Here is an 18,115-nt window from a genome sequence, read left to right on the forward strand (position 1 = left end):
AAAAAAAAAAAAAAAAAAGGTATAATCTGGAGGCGCCTGGGTGGCTCAGTGGGTTAAAGCCTCTGCCTTCGGCTCAGGTCATGATCTCAGGGTCCTGGGATCGAGCCCCACATCGGGCTCTCTGCTCAGCGGGGAGCCTGCCTCCCCCCTCTCTCTCTGCCTGCCTCTCTGCCTGCTTGTGATCTCTGTCCGTCAAATAAATAAAGAAAATCTTTTTTAAAAAATGTTATAATCTGTGCAAATGTCATTTCCGGAGGGTCCCTTTCATGAAAGACCTCCAAAACATTATTTGTCTCAAGCCACAAATTTTCCAGAGCCCCTTTGCCAAATGATGAACTCTTGGTAATTAGTATGTCTCATTATTATAATTTTCTTCCAGATAATCCAGGAACCTGTACATCATGCACTACGGGGTATTACATGTAAGTCTGACATTTATTTTTTTATGGCACTAACTTTTCTGCAGTTTAAGCAATACTGACTTAATCCTCAATCCAGTGATTAAAGCAAAGAGGCCGGGCAGCCAGAAGCGACTGTGCCCTGTCAGGCTATTAATGAACAATTCTTGGATTTAGCAATAAGAGCCCAGCTGTTTTCTTGCCTCCAAAGGAGGCCCTCTTTTTCTTGGTCCTGGAAGTCACCCAACCTGACACTGGTGTCTAGGAATCTCGCCATGGGTTACCAGTTTTCAGACCCTGCAGTTCACGGACAAACCTTAATGACAGACCTGATCCCAAGCAAGCTATTTCCAAACATCTGCATAGAGACCTTGGCCTTAATGGGATTCAGAAAATCCAGGATGAAGCCAGGTACTTTGTGAGCTCTGAATCACCTCCTGGGTAATGAGAGACACAGAGCACTAGGGTAAATGAAACACAGATTAACAGACACTCCCAAAGTTCTCCAATTCAACACTACAAGTCAAAGATGGGAGGTCTCCATGTCGCCTCCCCTTCCTTTCCTAGTCGGCCTCCTAGGGCACACTGGTTCCTATCTTGGAAGAAAAGCAAAGAAGGTAGAGGAGAAGAAAAAGAAGGCCCGGATTATACATAAACTATGTAATTCTTCCCTGTGACACTAAGAACCGGGTGATGGCCTCACCCCCAGTTCTTCTCTTCACCTTTCCACAAACTCTCATGCCAGGGACATGAGATTGACGTTACTCTCCAGAGGAAGAGACTGAAGGTCAGAGAGGCTGTGGGTTTCCTCACGTTACACCACAAGCCAGCGGGGGCGTGGGGGTGGGGGGAGGGCATCCAGGTTCAGGTCACCTCAACTTAAGTGGGCTGGTTCCTCCTGTTACCACACTGCCTTTCGCCTCTAGCACCCCTGAGGGATGGTCATGGGTAGAAAAGATGCTGACAGAGGTCAGGAGCTTGGGAGGGAAAGGGGAGCCCAGAAAGCTGAAGCTTATCACAAAGAGTCAGTTAGCCTTATCATTACCTAAGCTTATAGTTTTCATTCAACTCTGGTAGAGTAGCCTGATGCTCTCTATATGAACTCTGTGTCTCCGCATTTCTGACCCACTGATTTAAATCACTGCTCCATGAACAGGGGAGGAGGGACGGAGAAGAGGCCCCAGACATGATTGCTGCAGGGTAGAGCAGACGAGTAAAGGAGAAGAAAGCCATCTGTCAGCATGTTCATAGCTGGCCTTTACCCACCACAAAGCCCACCACAGACCACCCTGGGCAGAGACGAACAGCAGACATGCAAACACTCTTTGGTGAGGACACATGGTCGGGGGCACAGAATGTTCCTCAAAGAACCGAGGAAAGAGAACTTAGACTCAAATAACCACCATGCAGAAGTGGGTGAGGAGGAAAAAATAAGACATAGGTGAGGAATTCTCCTGTTAGGTCCTCATTCTCTGCGTCCCTCTGGTGTAATTGCATCCTTCCTCAAGCTGACAGGATAGCGCAGCCCTCCACCTGCAACTGCTTCCCCTGTCCCGGCCCTGTTCCACCTTGTAGCCAGCCCGATGAGCCACGCCTGCGCACCGCTGGCCACTGAAGGTCCCATAAAACCCTTGGAGAAACAAATACAGGGAAGGAACAAGCCCAGTACCCCTGGGGGTAAAGGACATCATGTTTGTTTCCAGAAACACACAAGTATAACCCTATAGAATGTTTTGTAACTTTGAAGATAGTGAATAAAACATTGTATCATAGAAGGTGCTAATGAAGAAATACAAAGCTTTCCTTGGATACTTCGTTGATGCTATGAAATTCACCAAAGGGCAAAGGTCAGCCCCTTCAAACGGACCCCTAATTCAGTGGAGTCTGGAATACAACATTTGGGGTGGCTGACTGGCTCAGTGGGCTAAGCGTCTGCTTTGGCTCAGGTCATGATCCCTAGGGTCCTGAGATCAAGAGTGTCACATTGGGCTCCTTGCTCAGCTGAGGCAGGTGGGACAGGGGGGTTGGGGGGGGGGTCCTTCTCACTCTGCTCCTTCCCCACTTGTGTGCATGCTCTGTCTCTCTCAAAAATAAATATGTAAATAAAAATTAAAATTAAAAAAATAAGTTTAAAAAAATGAGATACAACATTCTACTGTAGAATGAGAAGGGACAATATCCTTAAAAATATAAATACATAAAACCTAAGCCACTTCATTCTTAATATTAAAAATCTAGCTTTTTAAAAAAAATAATTAAAAAAAATCTAGTAGACATTTTGGTAAGTTACTTGAACTCAACACTGAGCTGTTTCCAAATGTCCATGTGGAGACCATGTCCTTAATGGGAGTGAGAAAATCCAGGATGAAGCCAGGTACTTTGTGAGCTCTGAATCACTCCCTGGGTAACGAGAGACACAGAGCACTAGGGTAAATGAAACACAGATTAACAGACACTCCCAAAGTTCTCCAATTCAGCTTTACAAGTCAGAGATGGGAGGTCTCCACGTCACCTCCCCTTCCCATTGCCATGTGACAGAACGAACAGATGTTCAAATCCCAGGCCTGACTTTGACTATGTACGGGACTCTGAGCCTGTTACCTCGAGACTCAGTTCCCCTATCTAGAAATTAAAGACATAATAGCTACCATCTGGGAATCGCATGGAGGTTGAAATGAGGACTTCATGCACCATCAGTACTCCATAAATAAACACTGGGACCCCTTTCCTACTCCCCAGCTCTTGACAGCTGCGCTGATGTTGGGTCCTCGGGGTCCAGAGGGAAGTGGCCAATGACATGTTTGGTGAGCACACAAAGACCAAGCTTTTGTCCTTGACACCCAAATATCTATACCTGTTAAAAATGACGTGTAGACAGATGTCAGGATATTAAATTCTGGTGGTAAAGAGAAACAACGTCAATGTACCTCATGGAGGAAACTGCCTCCTCTCCTACCCCCTAGGTTTGAACAGCACTGCTACAAGACCTGTCCTGAGAAGACCTACAGAGAAGAATCCGAATGCAAAGCGTGTGAGACCAACTGCGGCAACTGTGACCGGCGCCAGTGCTACTGGTGTGAAGAGGGCTTCTTTCTCCTGGGTAAGCCTGAGAGGCGCAGGGTGGTACAAAGGAAGGACAAGGCTCCCGAGCCCCACCCAGAAATGAGAGCACGCACTTGACTGGTTTCACACTCTTCCTGTGCCTCTTGTCCAAGGATGGATCTTAATTTGGTTTGAAAATGAACATTAGCCGGCAATACTTCCTTCTGCTTCTATTACTGAAGTAGAGTGCCTGTCGCTCATTAATGTCCGACATCGCCAAGCTGATGGATGCAAGAGGGACGGGGGCGGGGGTGGGGGTACATTGAAGGTAAATGCCTTAGAACAAATCACCTAGAATATTCAGAACCATGACTCTTTCCTGGGGACTTAATCCACACTATATATCCCTAAGCACTGTTAAAGATCTACAAGATCCTTTGTCTTCAGTTTGGGTCTGTTGGTTATGAAAGAACCATCCTAGGGGTCTTCCAGGGGAAGGACTACCGGCCAGAGGCTCCCTAATCTTTGCCAGATCAGCCCCCACTGACCTCTGTGGTTCTCTACGGAGATTTGTTTGATTCGTGCTTCTCCAAGGCCCTGAGAATCCAAAGTTCTTTACTCGATGCCCTTCACTCCTTCACCCCTGGAGCAAACTTAAATGCTTGGTTAAAAGCAGACTGACGTGTTGGATTGGAGACACGTTTCTTGGTTAAAATAAACTGAGGCCAGTTTGGTTTCTTTAAAAACAAATGCAAACAAAGAATGTTCCTGAGTTTCCCCTCGGCCTGTTTAGAACCCAGCCTTGCACAGGGCGCCCAGCCGAACCTGCCAGGGGCCCACCCCCATGCTCCCTCTCTGTGTCCTCCCGCAGACGGCTCTTGTGTCAGGAGATGTGGCCCTGGCTTCTATGCTGACCCAGAGCTGGGACGATGTGAGCGCTGCCACCCGGCCTGTGAGACCTGCACCGGCTTTGGACACCAGCAGTGCAGCAGCTGCTGGGAAGGACAGCAGCTGCGGCAGGGGACGTGTGTGGGGCCAGCCCAGATCCAGGTGGAAGGGAGATTCTGGAATGGTATGTGCGGGAGAGAGAGAGAGAGAGCAGGTGTCCGGCCACCTTCTCTGCCTGTCTCCTTCCCTCCCTCTTTAACCCTTGCCTTTGGGATATCTTGAATGAGATGAAGGCACGACTGTGAACCAAAGCTTGGAGTCGGAGAGGGGAGGAGGCTGTGGTTGGTGGGTATCTGACCTGGGGGGAAACCCGAAGTGCAACTTAATGGTTGGTGTGGCCCGTGAGTTCCTGTTTGGTGGGGGAGAGCTCGGAGCGGGTAAACAGAGTCATGGAGGAGAATGGCCCAAAGACCACTGTCTCAAAGATCCAGAATAGCTTCTACCTAAGGCAAAGGAGAAAGACTGGCAAAGGTGGGCTTTTTCAGTCACACACGGAAGAACGACCCTTAAGAATTAGAACTTAAGCTGAGACAGCCCATCTTTCCAGCTGCTGATTAGAACTTAGCATCATTCAAGCTTGCCTTTTAAAAGTCCCCCTCCAGGGGCACCTGGGCGGCTCTCTCAGTTAAGCAATGGACTCTCGATTTTGGCTCAGGTCATGATCTCCACGTTGGGAGATGGAGCCTGGAGTCCGGGTCCCTGCTAAGTGGGGAATCTGCTTGAGATTTTTCCTCCCCCTCCCCCAGGGGCTCATGCTGCCTCTCAAGTAAAATAAAATAAAAGTCCCCCTCCGGCTGCAGATGGGGAAAGTGGGGATTTTGATGGGGGCAGGAGGGAGGGTGTGGGAGCTTGCCGTCTAACAGTAAAGGCTTGCGTCTGCTCATCCCGACCCGCGTCTTCCGTATGGACTTCCTCGCACTGGAGCCAAAGTCACAGGCTTCCTTGCAAGGTAGTTACAAGCTCCAATGACCTCTCTGTGTCTCCGGGGGTTAAAACACAAAACCCTCTTCCGACTGGAAAAATCTGACTCACATTCTATGAAGAGATGCTCACGAAAACAAGAGATGTTCTCTGTTTGATTTCGAGGCAAGGATTTATTAAAAAGGTCATTTCAGTGCAGCAACAGTGGAGGTCCGCTCAGGATACGACTTCGAAGGGCCAGGGAGAGGGAAAGATCCCGGGCAGGAGAGAGGCTCTCGCTGGGTCCACGGAGGGACATCCATGGCGACCGTCCACCATGACCGTGGCACATATGAGACTTAAAGGAAAAGCAGCTCAGGGACCATCACAAACCCAGCAGCCAAAGGACACGGAGAACATGGGCCAATTTCAGAGACATAGCTGGGAAGAAAATCATTCACTCCAGACTGGGATATCTTTCGTGAATTATAGCTGGACCCAAAGGCTGAAAACGGGTTTGTCTGGCATTCAGGCATTTAAGAGGCAGTGCAAGCCAAGAGGAAAATCGTCTGGTGCTGTGTTCCTAGCTCAGAACATCTGTATTTTATCTGGCATCCAGATGATGAAAAGGGCCAGGGAGCCAAGAGTCAGAGCAGATTTGATTCCCCAAATGATTACACGTCCCTTTCAACTGGACTACGCGCTCTGCAAGAAGAAATCAGGCCCTGATTGTTCCCCTCTGTCAGAGCACCACACCCAACCCTCTGCATTTTCTACTATCAAAATATAGTGTTTTTGAAGAAGGGACGGAATTAGTCCATTTGGGGATTCAGCACTAATAAGGGATTCAGGAAGCAGATGCGAATGCTTCTCATGGCTGGACAAAAGCAATAAAGTCAATGGCACGGCCGCACTTTTCTATGATCTAGGAAATCAGACATGCAGACTACTCACAGGGAGGAAGGACTCATTCTTCACGAAGCAAGATACAGCTGGAGCTCAGCTTCCCAGGCAGAGTTTAGACTGAGGTAGATAGTAAGTGAGAAATGCATTCCATAACATCCTAGACTTGAGTATTAGAGCCAATGCCTACAACTGTACCCTGACTTCTAGCTCTTAAAAACAAGAAGCAAAACAAACAAAACAAGATTGGGGGTATAATAGATGGGTAGAAGTTTCCAGAAAACAGTCGCTAATTAGCCACCCCTTTACGATGATGCTAAGCAGGTTGCATTCACCCTGAGTCAACTCTGTGGGAGCCCAGACAATGTACAGAAGGATTTGAAAAGAACAGAGCTGCCTAGGTGCTCTCAGCAAGGTGGTACTGTGCTTTTCAACACGGTCGTGGATCCACATAAGGAAGGTAAAACGGGACAAACTTCAGTTCACCCACACCAGCCCCAGCAGAAACAATCAGCTCTTCTTTGCCTCCAAAGACTACGACTGCCCCCATTGCCTGTGCCAGCATGTGGGGAGGAAATAGCCTTAAAATAAAAATCCAACTGGACTTCACTGAACCCCTCTCTTAATAAGGTGGCTGCTCAGAATGAGAGGACCATCATTCTTCGTTAATTATGCACACGGTGGGACCACCTCCCGCCCCAGTCTGAGGATGGAGAGTTCCCTATACGTTGGACCATGCCCGGCAAGTCCTTCAGCCAAGGCTGAGTAATGTCCAAAGATGGCCGCCCAACTCTGCTCTTCCTGCCAGCAAAGAATCACTCGCACCAGAGTACGGATCCCTCCCAGATCCCCTGTCCTAGTCAGTAATATCCTCTGGAGACTCCTAGTCCAATATCCCCGCATGGCAGCCATAGACCCAATGTGAAACAGGCCACTAATGGCTTCCACAGTGCCCCGGGCATCACAGGGTGACCGTGGGTGAAATGTTGGGGCATTCAGCTGCCTTCCTGAAACCATTGTGGGGAATGGAAACGGTTTACTCTATGCCTGTTAAATCATTTGGATTCTCTTAAGTGGTTTTCCCCCTGGTAGTGCCGGAAAGTCCTAGGAATAACTCCCGCACATTTCCCCTACCCACCTATTTCCATCATCGATGAAAACCGTGTTTGTATCAGGCTCTAATGACATAGTCCGAGGGTAGTTTAATCTACAAAGCGCAGACGCGGGGAATTAACTTTTTATCTTTGACCACATCCTAACAATTTCTCACCAGCCTGTCTTTTGATCTGGATTCCTGTGCCCTGAGGAAGCCTGGACTCCCAGAGTCCCTCACAAACACTGAGCCATGTGCAAAAAATAAATCTCAGCGGTGGGGAGATACATTGCCTGTGTGTAACTGAATCTTCGAGAGCTTTAAAGATGCCACGAAAATCTGATTTTTAGAAGGACTTTGTAGATATATACAGTTGCCTTGCTTAGAAATGAGGACCTCATTTTTATTTAATTATCCAATCAGAACTCAGTGAAGAAAACCCGGGACTCTGGATGAGGAAATGACTAAACCTTTGGCCCACAGGATCCCTGAAGGAACCATGCATCTGCACTTGCCTTGATTGTCAAATACCCAGGAATTTTGATAGGGGATCATTAAACCATAGGCTGTGATGGGAGTATTTACCACGGAAATCAGCAAACACTATAAGTCAAGTTTTTTGTCTTATGTTCCAAAAAGCCATTTTACCGGTATACCACTGCTTTGACCTCAACCAAACTATTTTAAAATCCAAATTAATTACAAAAAGTCTCTCTAGTGGATGTAGGCTTTAGAGATAAGCATACCAGAATTCAAATCCTGGCTCTGCTCTCTACTAGCTGTGTGACCTTGAGCAAGTTACTCATTCTGTCTGAATCTTAATTCCCTCAACCATAAAATAAGAACATGGAACTACTTCAGCCAAGGTCATTCTGAGAATTAAATGGGAGAACACATATAAAGCTCCCAGGACTGAAGAGGACACAATAAAAGTTAAACTACTCCCCAGCCCTTTAACCTGACCCAGTTTTAACGCAGGAAACACTAGTTCACTTTCAAAACAGTCTTCCTTGTCAAAATCAAGTATTTGGGGGGAGGGGGTGCTAGATTGGGGAAGAATAGTCCCGAAAAGAAGGCAGCAAAGAGTGCTAGCTGAGATGCCTAGGAGCCAAGCCAAGTCCTTTATATCCTGTGTATAAAGATGTCCATAGCAGCTCCATTTATAATAACCCCCCCCCAAAATTAAGTGAATTATGTTTCATCTAAATACATCACCCATTTAAAATAGTGTATACAAAGACTTTTAGGAGCAAGAGAATATGCCTATAAAATCTATAATATCAAATTCAGGGGTGCCTGGTGGCTCAGTCGGTTAAGCATCTGCCTTCAGCTCAGGTCGTGATCCCAGGGTCCTAGGATCGAGCCCCACATGGGGTTCCCTGCTCAGCAGGGAGCATGCTTCTTCCTCTCCCTCTGCCAGCAGCTCCCCACCCCCTGCTTCTGTGCTCTCTGTCAAATAAATAAATAAAATCTTTTTAAAAATGCAAAATGTAGGATCTGTACTATATACAGAGAAGACATAAACGATTTCACACACAAACACATACATGATTCTACTCCCACATTCAATATGAAGATGGGAAATCCACATGCTGATGTCTACCCCACATTTCTGGGTGGTAAGGTGATAGGCAACAGTAACCTTCTTTATCTTTCTTGCATTAAAAAAATGAAACGCTTTTTTTTTTTTTTTTTTTAAATAAAAAAGAGCCCGGGCCCACTGAAAGCCCATCTTCGGCGAGGAGCCTTCCACAGAAGCAACGGCGGAAGTTTCCAATCAAAAGAGGTAACAGGGAAATAGGGAAAAGACCATCACACCGAATCAAAAGCCTCTGTGACCTAGAAACCAACCCGAGAAGCTGAACTATGAGGAGCAAATGGGGGTGCAGAAGTCCTCAGACAAAAACAGAAGGAAGGTGGTAACCGCAACTTGGTGCTCAGAGGCCAGAGACCGGGAGGAAATTCAGCCGTGAAGCTTTCTGGAACATTTAAGGGCGTTCCTGATGTGCTGACTAGTTATATCTGGAGAGGCTCTCAAGAAAAGCCTCTGTCCTTGCAGATCTGTAATAGCCTGGAAAAGCACCTTTGGCCTCCCTGGTCACTGCTGTAGTATTTGAAATAGCAGAGATTGGGGAAAAAAAAAAAATACTAAGCAGTCACCAACGGTTACCAGTTAGAAAAATGAAGTTTGATATACCCGTGCAATGGAATGCTGTGGAGTCACAAACAAGAATGAGGGGGTTCTTTGTGTGCCATGGCCCCCCCAAATACATTATTACCAGAAACAAAACAAATGTGATAAACAAGGTGAATAAATACAGTTTATATAGAAAGGATGGAGGGATGCTTTATGATATATTCCCTTTCTTCAGTTCTTTTGGGTTTTTTTTTTTAACTGTGTTGAGTATTGCTTATTTTAAAGTTTGTTTTAAATAAAACTCCTGTTTTATATGGTTTAGCTATAGTCATTTCTAAAGGACAGACACTACATTTTCTTGGTCAAGGTGTTTTGTTTTTTTTTTTTTCCCCTTTGAGGTCTTGTCCAGTCCAAATTTCTGGAGTGGAAAAAAAAAGAAAAACTATGATCAAAGTCAAATACTTGTGACTAAGTCACTAATCTTTTAGGATAAAAACCTGTGCCTGGCAAGGATGATCCCTTGCCCACACTTAATTGCTGTTAACTGTGTGTACAGAGCACCCTCTAGTGGACATGTGCCGACATTACAGAATTTTTATATCTAGTGTGTCCCAGTAAAATCTCATGCTGCCAGAATGTGCGAGATGCGTAATTATAAATACGTGTAGATATATTACAAAAATGTGAGAAAATTCATTAAAACTCATTTCTAAATAAAAAAACTTTAGTATAAAAATGATAAAATCGGGGTGCCTGGGTGTGGCTCAGTTAAATGTTTGCCGCCTCCTGCTCAGGTCATGATCCCAGGGTCCTAGGACAGAGCCCCACTTCTGGCTCCCCTGTATGGGGAACCTGCTTCTCCCTCTTCCTCCGCCCCTTCTCTCCACTCTTGTGCGCTCACTCATGCGCTTTCTCCCTGTCTCAAATAAATAAATAAAATCTTTGGGGCGCCTGAGTGGCTCAGTGGGTTAAAGGCTCTGCCTTTGGCTCAAGTCATGATCCCAGGGTCCTGGGATGGAGCCCCGCATCGGGCTCTCTGCTCAGCGGGGAGCTTGCTTCCCCTCCGCCCCTGCCTGCCTACTTGTGATCTTTGTCTGTCAAATAAATAACAAAAATCTTTAAATAAATAAAATCTTTAAAAAAAAAAAAAGATAAAACAAAAAATTTCAAACCCTGAGTCAAAAAAAGCTCAACTCCTGGCCTAGACATATAATAATATTAAAGACTGTCAAGGTGTCTGGTAAATATTAATTTGCTATTATTTTTTAAGAACTGCTCTCAGCCATTGTGTTTTTTTCAGTTCCATTGAAATACAATTGACATGTAACATTGTCATGTTTAACAAGTATAATGAGATAGTTTGATATATGTATATATTGCAAAATGATTACCACCATAAGGTTAACATATCCACCACCCCCAGTTACCTTGTGTGTGTGTGGTGAGAACTTTTAAGAGCTAGCCTCTTAGCAACTTCCCCATATACAACAGTATTAGTTGTAGACACCATGTACTTAATCATCTTACAACTGGAAGTTTGTACCTTTTGGTCCCCTTTCACCCATTCCCCACCCCACCCCGACCCCTGGCAACCACCGATCTATTATAAGAGTTTGGTTTCCTTGTAGGTCCATGTATAAGTGAGATCGCAGAGTATTTATCTTTCTCTCTCTCATATATTTCGCTTAGCCTAATGCTCAAGATTTATCCATTTGTTGCAAATGGCAACATTTCCTTCCTTTTTATGGCCAAGTGGTGCTCCTTTATACACATACAGCACATCTTCTTGACCCATTCACCCATCTATGGACACTTCAGTGGTTTCTCTATCTCAGCTCTTGTAAGCAAGGCTGCAATGAACATGGGAGAACAGGTGTCTCTTCAAGACAGTGATTCCATTTCCTTCAGTTACATACACAGCGTAGAATGGCTGGATCGTGGGGTAGCTCCATTTTTCATCTTCTGAGGACCCTCCGCACTGTTTGCCACAGTGGCTCTCCCCACTTCCAGCCCCACCAGTGGTGCACAAGCGTCCCCTTTCCTCCACGTCCTCACCGATGCTGGCTATGTCTTCTCCAGCCTCGCCCGGCTAACAGGTGTGAGATGCTCTCACACTGCAGTTTTGATCCGAATCTCCCTGGGGATTAGCGAGGACTGATGTTGGCAAGGGACCTGTTGCTCACTCTGCCGCCTTCTCTTTTGGGTTAAGTGAGGCTATCAGGTTAAAAAGGCCTTCGGGGAGACTGTTGGTCTTGTGGTTGGTTGATGTTGTGGGCAACAGGGAGACCTGTTGTCTTTTGCGGGAATCCTGCGCTGGGCTCTGCTCTGCCCAAGGGTAACTGAGCTCTTAACAGCTCTGCCCAGGTAGAGTACAGCAGTGAGTCAGTCTCCTGGAAAACCAAGGCATGTTTCTCCTTCCAGACTAGGAAGAGAACTGCCACTTAGCGTAGCAGAATGATCCTTTATGTCTATACGTCTCTATCTACGTCCATGCCAATCTGTCTACCTCCCTACCTGGGGATCTAGTTTCCTCATTAGCTAATCTCAGCAGCTTATTCACCATGGCACCTTCGGAGAAACCAAGCACTGCCTCCCAGGGCCACTCCAGGTATGGAACAGGGGAAGAAGAGAGAGAACTAAAGCTGAAGCTTGGGAAATGGGGAGGTATGTACCCAAGGAGAAAACTGGGAGGAAGGAAGCAGAAGGTCTAGCATTTACTGAGCCGCTGTGTGTGTGCATTATACACAGTTTCATTTCATCCCACGACAGTTCTATAAGGGAACGATCATTGGCTCTCATGCTAGAGACATGGAAAATAGGACTCTCTGAGTTTAATTCCCATATCCATGGTTACTCTCCCAGAAGTGGCACAGCTGGGCTCTGAAGGCAGGTGTGCCTACAGGACCCACTTTGTCAGGCCGACTCTCGGAAGGGCTGGAAGGAGCCAGAAGCAAGGGGGGGGTGGTCATAAGATGCCAACAGTCAACTGGGGGTCCAGATCATTCCTATCCCACATCCTGAGCTAGATCTTCTTTTTCTAATTTTCCCCCGTGAGACTCATGCTGATTCCCAAGCAGCTCCTGAGGTTTGGTCAAGATCTCATGTCCTCATTGAGTGATGTCACCAAGGCTGTTCTGTAGGTCTTTGAAATTGTCCCTCGGACTTGCTGACTCTTGGGAAAAGCCTGGCCATCGAAGGAGAGCTCTTGGGGGGAAAGGGAGAGAGGAACACCTCCAATGTTTCCCAGGTGGATGGGTATTGAGCGGGAATGGCCTGCTTACCATCCGACCAACCAGAAAACTCGCAGGTGGCCCCATTAGGTGAATGTTTAACGATGATTTGAGAGGAGATCAATTTAGGTTTGCATTCCACAGTGGTCACTCTGAAGAACACAGAAACCCAAACATTGACGGATTTTGAAACCTAGTTCCAAAGAACAACAACAACAAAAAAAAAAAAAAAAAAAAAAAAGGAAAGAGAGGAGGGAAGGAAGGGAGGGAAGAAGAAAAAGTTACTCCACAAAAGACACAATGAATTCTGTTATCATCTTGGAGTGAAGAGAAATGGTCATCTAAGAATCTTGGGGAAAGAAGTAATGACCCTCAACTAGAAAATTCTTTCATGATGCATGCCCACAAGCACACACTCCCACAGATTTTTAATATGTGGAAGAAGGAACACCTGTTAGATTAAACAACCCCATTGCATTTAAGGCTATCCTGTCACTGGAAGTTTGCAAACCACGTCTTAATGATCAATTGGAAGGAAGAGAAAAAAAGAATGAAATACATGAATAAATGAATAAAGTCCACTGCACGGGTAATGAGTGGGCATCAGAGTTTAGCCAATGCAAAACTGAAGGGATTCTATTCTGGGCAGGAAGACGAGATGACCCATGAGATCCTTTCCAATGCTGTAACACTGACTTCTGGTTTCTCTCCCTACACAGACATTTTGAGAGGACACCAGCCTTGTCATCCTTCTTGTAAAACCTGCAATGAGTCTGCGACGCTGTGCACTTCATGTCCAAAAGGTCAGTGTGGAATATGACAGGAGGTGGCCGTGGCCCAGACACTTCACTGTCACTCATGTGACATCTTTATGTAAAAGCTTTGCAGGACTTGATCCAGTTCTCACTGTTCCTATCACAATGGCTCCTCTGGGAAAATGCCAGGACCCAGACAGTGACCTCTAACAAAACTGGTATTCAGGGGCACATGGCGGGTTCAGTCGGTAGAACAAGAGACCCTTGATCTCGGGGTTGTAAGTTTGAGTCCCATGTTGCGTATAAAGATTACTTAAAAATAAAATCTTAAACACACACACAACTAGCTTTCAAAGGACCAAAAAAGAGAGAGAGAGAGAGAGAAAGAAAACATCAGTGTTCTTATCCAAAGCCATGATGAAGTTATCTGTTGATCTGGCCACAGAATTTGCTGGGTCTCTGGGTACCTGACATTTCTAGAGGTTCCATTACTCTTGAAAGTGCCTTAGCCAAAACAAGAGAACTGAGGGTAGAGATTCCGGGGGAGGGTAAGTACCCTACTTCTTCTTTCCTTCTTCATTTCTGAATTTAGGGGAGAAAAAATCCCAAGAACGACTTTTTTTTTTTTTTAAGGTTTGTTTAGTTGAGAGAGAGTGTGAGCAAGAGCAGGGGGGAGGGGCAGACGAAGAGGGATAAACGGGCTCCCTGCTGAGCAAGGAGCCTGATGCGGGGCTCAATCCCAGGACCCCGGGATCATGACCTGAGCCGGAGACAGACGCCCAACTGACTGAGCCACCCAGGAGCCCCATCCAAAAAACAACAACTTAAACAGGTCAACAGATGCACTGCTTCATCGTCTGTAATAACAAAATATCAGAAATAGCAACTCCCCTGAATTGGGGGGATATTTTATGAACATGGTTCATTAACAGTGAGAATTTAAGAATTAAAAGTGACCATGAAAGCGGTCATGGTGTTGGAAGGCGCAGTGTTCATTGTGAGATGATACAAACTTTAAAATTTCAGGTGTGCCATGACTCTACCCCTACGAAATATAAACGTTTACAACCAAAAACTGAAGGAATTGTCTTGGGATTTGGGAATGGAGGGTGATTTTTACAATAGTTTTCTTCAATAATGATGATATCTGATTTTTTTCAATTAAAAATAAGTAGACAGACCATCCACGCCAGGTGGTGCTGGATGGAAGAGTTGCCACTGGGTTAGCGGCCTAGAAGGAGAGGCTTCCAGAAGCAGAAAAATAGACTCTAGAGGGCTGCACATGTGCCTTACACGTGGACGAAGGTGTTAACAGACCAACTGGACAGAAGGAAGCCCCTCAAGACCTGCACCAGTATCAGCAGGAAAGTAAAAGAAACAGGGCAAGAGGGCACTTGGGTGGCTCAGTCAAGTAAGTATCTGTCTTCAACTCAGGTCATGATCTGGGGTCCTGGGATCGAATCCCACATCGGGCTCCCTGCTCAGCAGGGAGCCTGCCTCTTCCTCTCCCTCTGCTCTTCCCCACCCCCATTGTGCACTCACACTCTCTCTCTCTTTCTCTCAAATAAATGCTAAAAACAGAAAGAAAGAAACAGGGCAAAACCTCTGTTGTCAATATCCTTTCTGGCCATCAAACTGAATGTGGGAGACCGAGCATCACTAATAATTACTTGCGATTGTCAGAAATAAATATTCAACATCCTTGGGTCTTTGCAGAGGCTCCAAAAAGGAGTTTGGGCTGCTGTGGGTCATCTGTCCTTTGTGCAGACACAACTGCCCTTGGACCAGACACAGGATGACCATCTGTCCACTCTGCCTTCTTCCCTTGGTTTCTAGGCACATATCTGCTGGCCCAGGCCTGTGTCTCCTCCTGTCCCGAAGGCATGTGGCCCTCAGCGAGGAGTGGAAGCTGCGAGAACTGTACAGAGGACTGTGTCTCCTGCTCTGGAGCTGATCTCTGCAGAAAGTGCCAGACATCACCAGACCTCCCTCTTGTCCTCCACAAAGGCAGGTGCTACACCAGGTGCCCTGAGTAAGTGTCCCTCTGCCTTTCTCATCCGGCTCTGGTTCATTCCCCTATGGCATTTGGAGGGCAATTCCTTCTTACACCAGGAACGCCTCCCCATCCCCAGTGACAGAGCCTAGGGATGTGTCCCCCTGTGGCACTGACTGACAACACTATTGGCCATAGCAGCCAAAGCGTGCACACTTCTCCCTCGGGACTGTGATATGTACGTGTTTTTGACTTTTGTGAAAATACGCGTTTCTTCCACTTTGTGGCTGTGATCAAGGAGTTGTCTTTCTTCCATGACCAAAGTTAAGGCTGCGAATACAGGAATCTTTTCTTAAATGTTTGCAGTAGGTGAGGTGTGAGGTGTAAATAATAAATACAGAATCAGACCTGCTAAATTATTTATTGATTCCTCATGGTTTCCTCAGTCCTCTGGTTTATAATTCCTTTTCTCTTCCCATCAATGGTTCCACCTCCAGGATGTAAAAAGGAAGTGGAAACGAAACTTGGAAAACTGCATCTGGGAACTTCCAGTGACAAGCAACATAAATTCTAAGTAGAATGACTGAGACAGTGTGGGGTTTGTCATTGCACGGACCAAAAAGCTTAAAATCCAGCACTGGTTACCTCAGCAGCCAACACTTCGTTAAAAACCCACAATCTTTCCGTTTTGTTCTTGTATCTTCCTCAGCTTGTCATCCCCTGAGCCCCTGAGCCATGCTGTCTGCCCCGTGTCCAAACCTCACCACCCTACACAGCAACAACAAGAGACAGAAAAGGGCACGTTTCCCCTCCTCCATCTCTTTTCCAAAGGAAAGAAAACCAACTTCCCTTCACATCTCATTAGCCAGAATGCATCCCTTCCATGCTCCAAAAATGATCTCTGGCCAGAAGGATGGAAATAGAAAGACCAGTTTTGGCTACACAAGATTCACCCTGAACACCCAAATAAAATCAAACACTGACAGCAAGGAGGACTAGAAAGAGGGAGGCGAGGAGGGAGTTTGGGGGAGTGACCAATAGGATCTATTTGGGGGAATCAGAAATTTCCCACTGATTAAAAGAACTTGACGCTAGAGCTACAAGACCTATGATAGAAGTAGATCATTAGTTTCTGGATCCGCTACTGAGACAGATCCTGTAGGTGCAAACACCAGTCAGGGTACTCGAGAAGCTTCCAGGCTAGTGAAGAAGCCAAGCATATTCAATTCTGTTCTGCAGATAAATAGTTCGCATCTGCTAGATGTAAGAATTGACAGCAGAAGCTTAGTTATAATCAACTGAAGGTTCTCCATGTGGTCCCAGAAAGCTAAGATACTACTGTATAAGGGAGTCTGGTCTTAGCTTTCATCCGGATACAATTTGGTTCCCTCTCTTCTACTAAACTGCTTCTTCTCCGATTTTTCTTTCGTAAAACTACATCAGATACATAAACCTATTCACCCCTGTCCTATTTCTTCCTGATACATTCAGTACATTTTTGTTTCCCGAATAAATACAAGAAGGGCTGAAGGAATGAGGAAACAGATGTGAATGAGTTCATTAAAACGTCAAGTAAAGAGGCCATATAGGATGCCTCATGGGCACTGATTCAAAAAGGACTCTAGTAGATGAGTTATTTGCTACAATTATTCACCCTTCCATGGACCTATGCCCTCTACTTGTCACTTTGCAGCAACTTCCACAGACATTGAATGGACTGCCTTGATCTTGACTTCGGACAAGTTCATTTGCTTTGGCCAACGGGTTGTTAGCGGAAGGGAAGCAGAGCTTTACAACCTGTTTGCCTGGATGAACTTGCCCTCTTGTTCTCTGTCATGGCTAAGAGAAGAATGTGCCCCAGGAGGTCCCTGTGCCAGAGAAGATAAAGGGACAGAAAGACCAGAATCCAGGGTGTACCTTGGGGTGCAGCCTCCGTCCCCCAGAGTACATGCCTGAGTAGTACACGTACTGAGAAGCACATGTGCTTCCCCTACAATGACATATGCCTCTTTGAGCACAAGCTCAGCCTAGATATGCCCTCCCACAGACACACGGGTGATGAGTTTGGGGGTGTTTTGCACTATTATGGCAACAGCTGACAAATAAAATGAAAACTGTTGAAAACAACTGTAATAGACACCTAGGACATCGAAGTCCATATCCTCTACACTGGTTTGTGATTTTCCCGCTTCTGCACATTCCAGCTCTTTCCTCCAGCTTTTTTCTTCCAAGGAACTGTCTATATTTTCCTCATCTTCCAAATCTATTTGAAAAGTTTGAGGTTTTCATATTTCCTGTGTTCACCAGTCAGTATTAATCTATGGCGTGATAATGTAATCACCGAGAGGTCCGATATATACAGACACCAGATTCCACCTGGAAGAAAGTCAGTCATAGAAATATATCCTCCTGTGTATTTGTAGGATATGTTTGTGCTGTAAATATGTTTGACACGGTGTGCAAACATTCTACGCGTGTGTTTGGAAGAAGCCACTGGAGACTGGTTGAGAGGAGCCGCAAACAAAAGTGGTTCTAATTTTATAGGGCATTAAACCTTCTGAGCTTTTTGAAAGTAACTTCTTAACTTAATTATAAATGAACATTTTATATTAAAGACTAAATTCAGTAATTTAGTAAATGAAAATTTTTCATTAAAAAGGTAATTGGATAAAAAGCATTTTCTACTCTAACATAAGGCTCTTATTTAAAAAAAAGG

The 18,115-nt window shown here is 45.7% G+C and overlaps 1 protein-coding gene across 1 annotated transcript in view; it reads left to right on the forward strand.

Annotated features, from left to right (window-relative positions):
* LOC111153546 (proprotein convertase subtilisin/kexin type 5) overlaps positions 1–18,115 on the forward strand; it is a 455,156-nt gene that overhangs the window by 405,250 nt on the left and 31,791 nt on the right. Inside the window, exons 25-29 of the mRNA XM_022512624.1 lie at positions 380–422; positions 3,362–3,498; positions 4,312–4,512; positions 13,371–13,454; positions 15,243–15,438. Coding sequence (XP_022368332.1) covers positions 380–422; positions 3,362–3,498; positions 4,312–4,512; positions 13,371–13,454; positions 15,243–15,438 — 661 coding nt within the window. The remainder of the gene's footprint in view (positions 1–379; positions 423–3,361; positions 3,499–4,311; positions 4,513–13,370; positions 13,455–15,242; positions 15,439–18,115) is intronic.

Source organism: Enhydra lutris, unplaced genomic scaffold (genome assembly GCF_002288905.1).
Source record: "Enhydra lutris kenyoni isolate GAN:26980312 unplaced genomic scaffold, ASM228890v2 scaffoldscaffold33, whole genome shotgun sequence".
Taxonomy (NCBI): domain Eukaryota; kingdom Metazoa; phylum Chordata; class Mammalia; order Carnivora; family Mustelidae; genus Enhydra; species Enhydra lutris.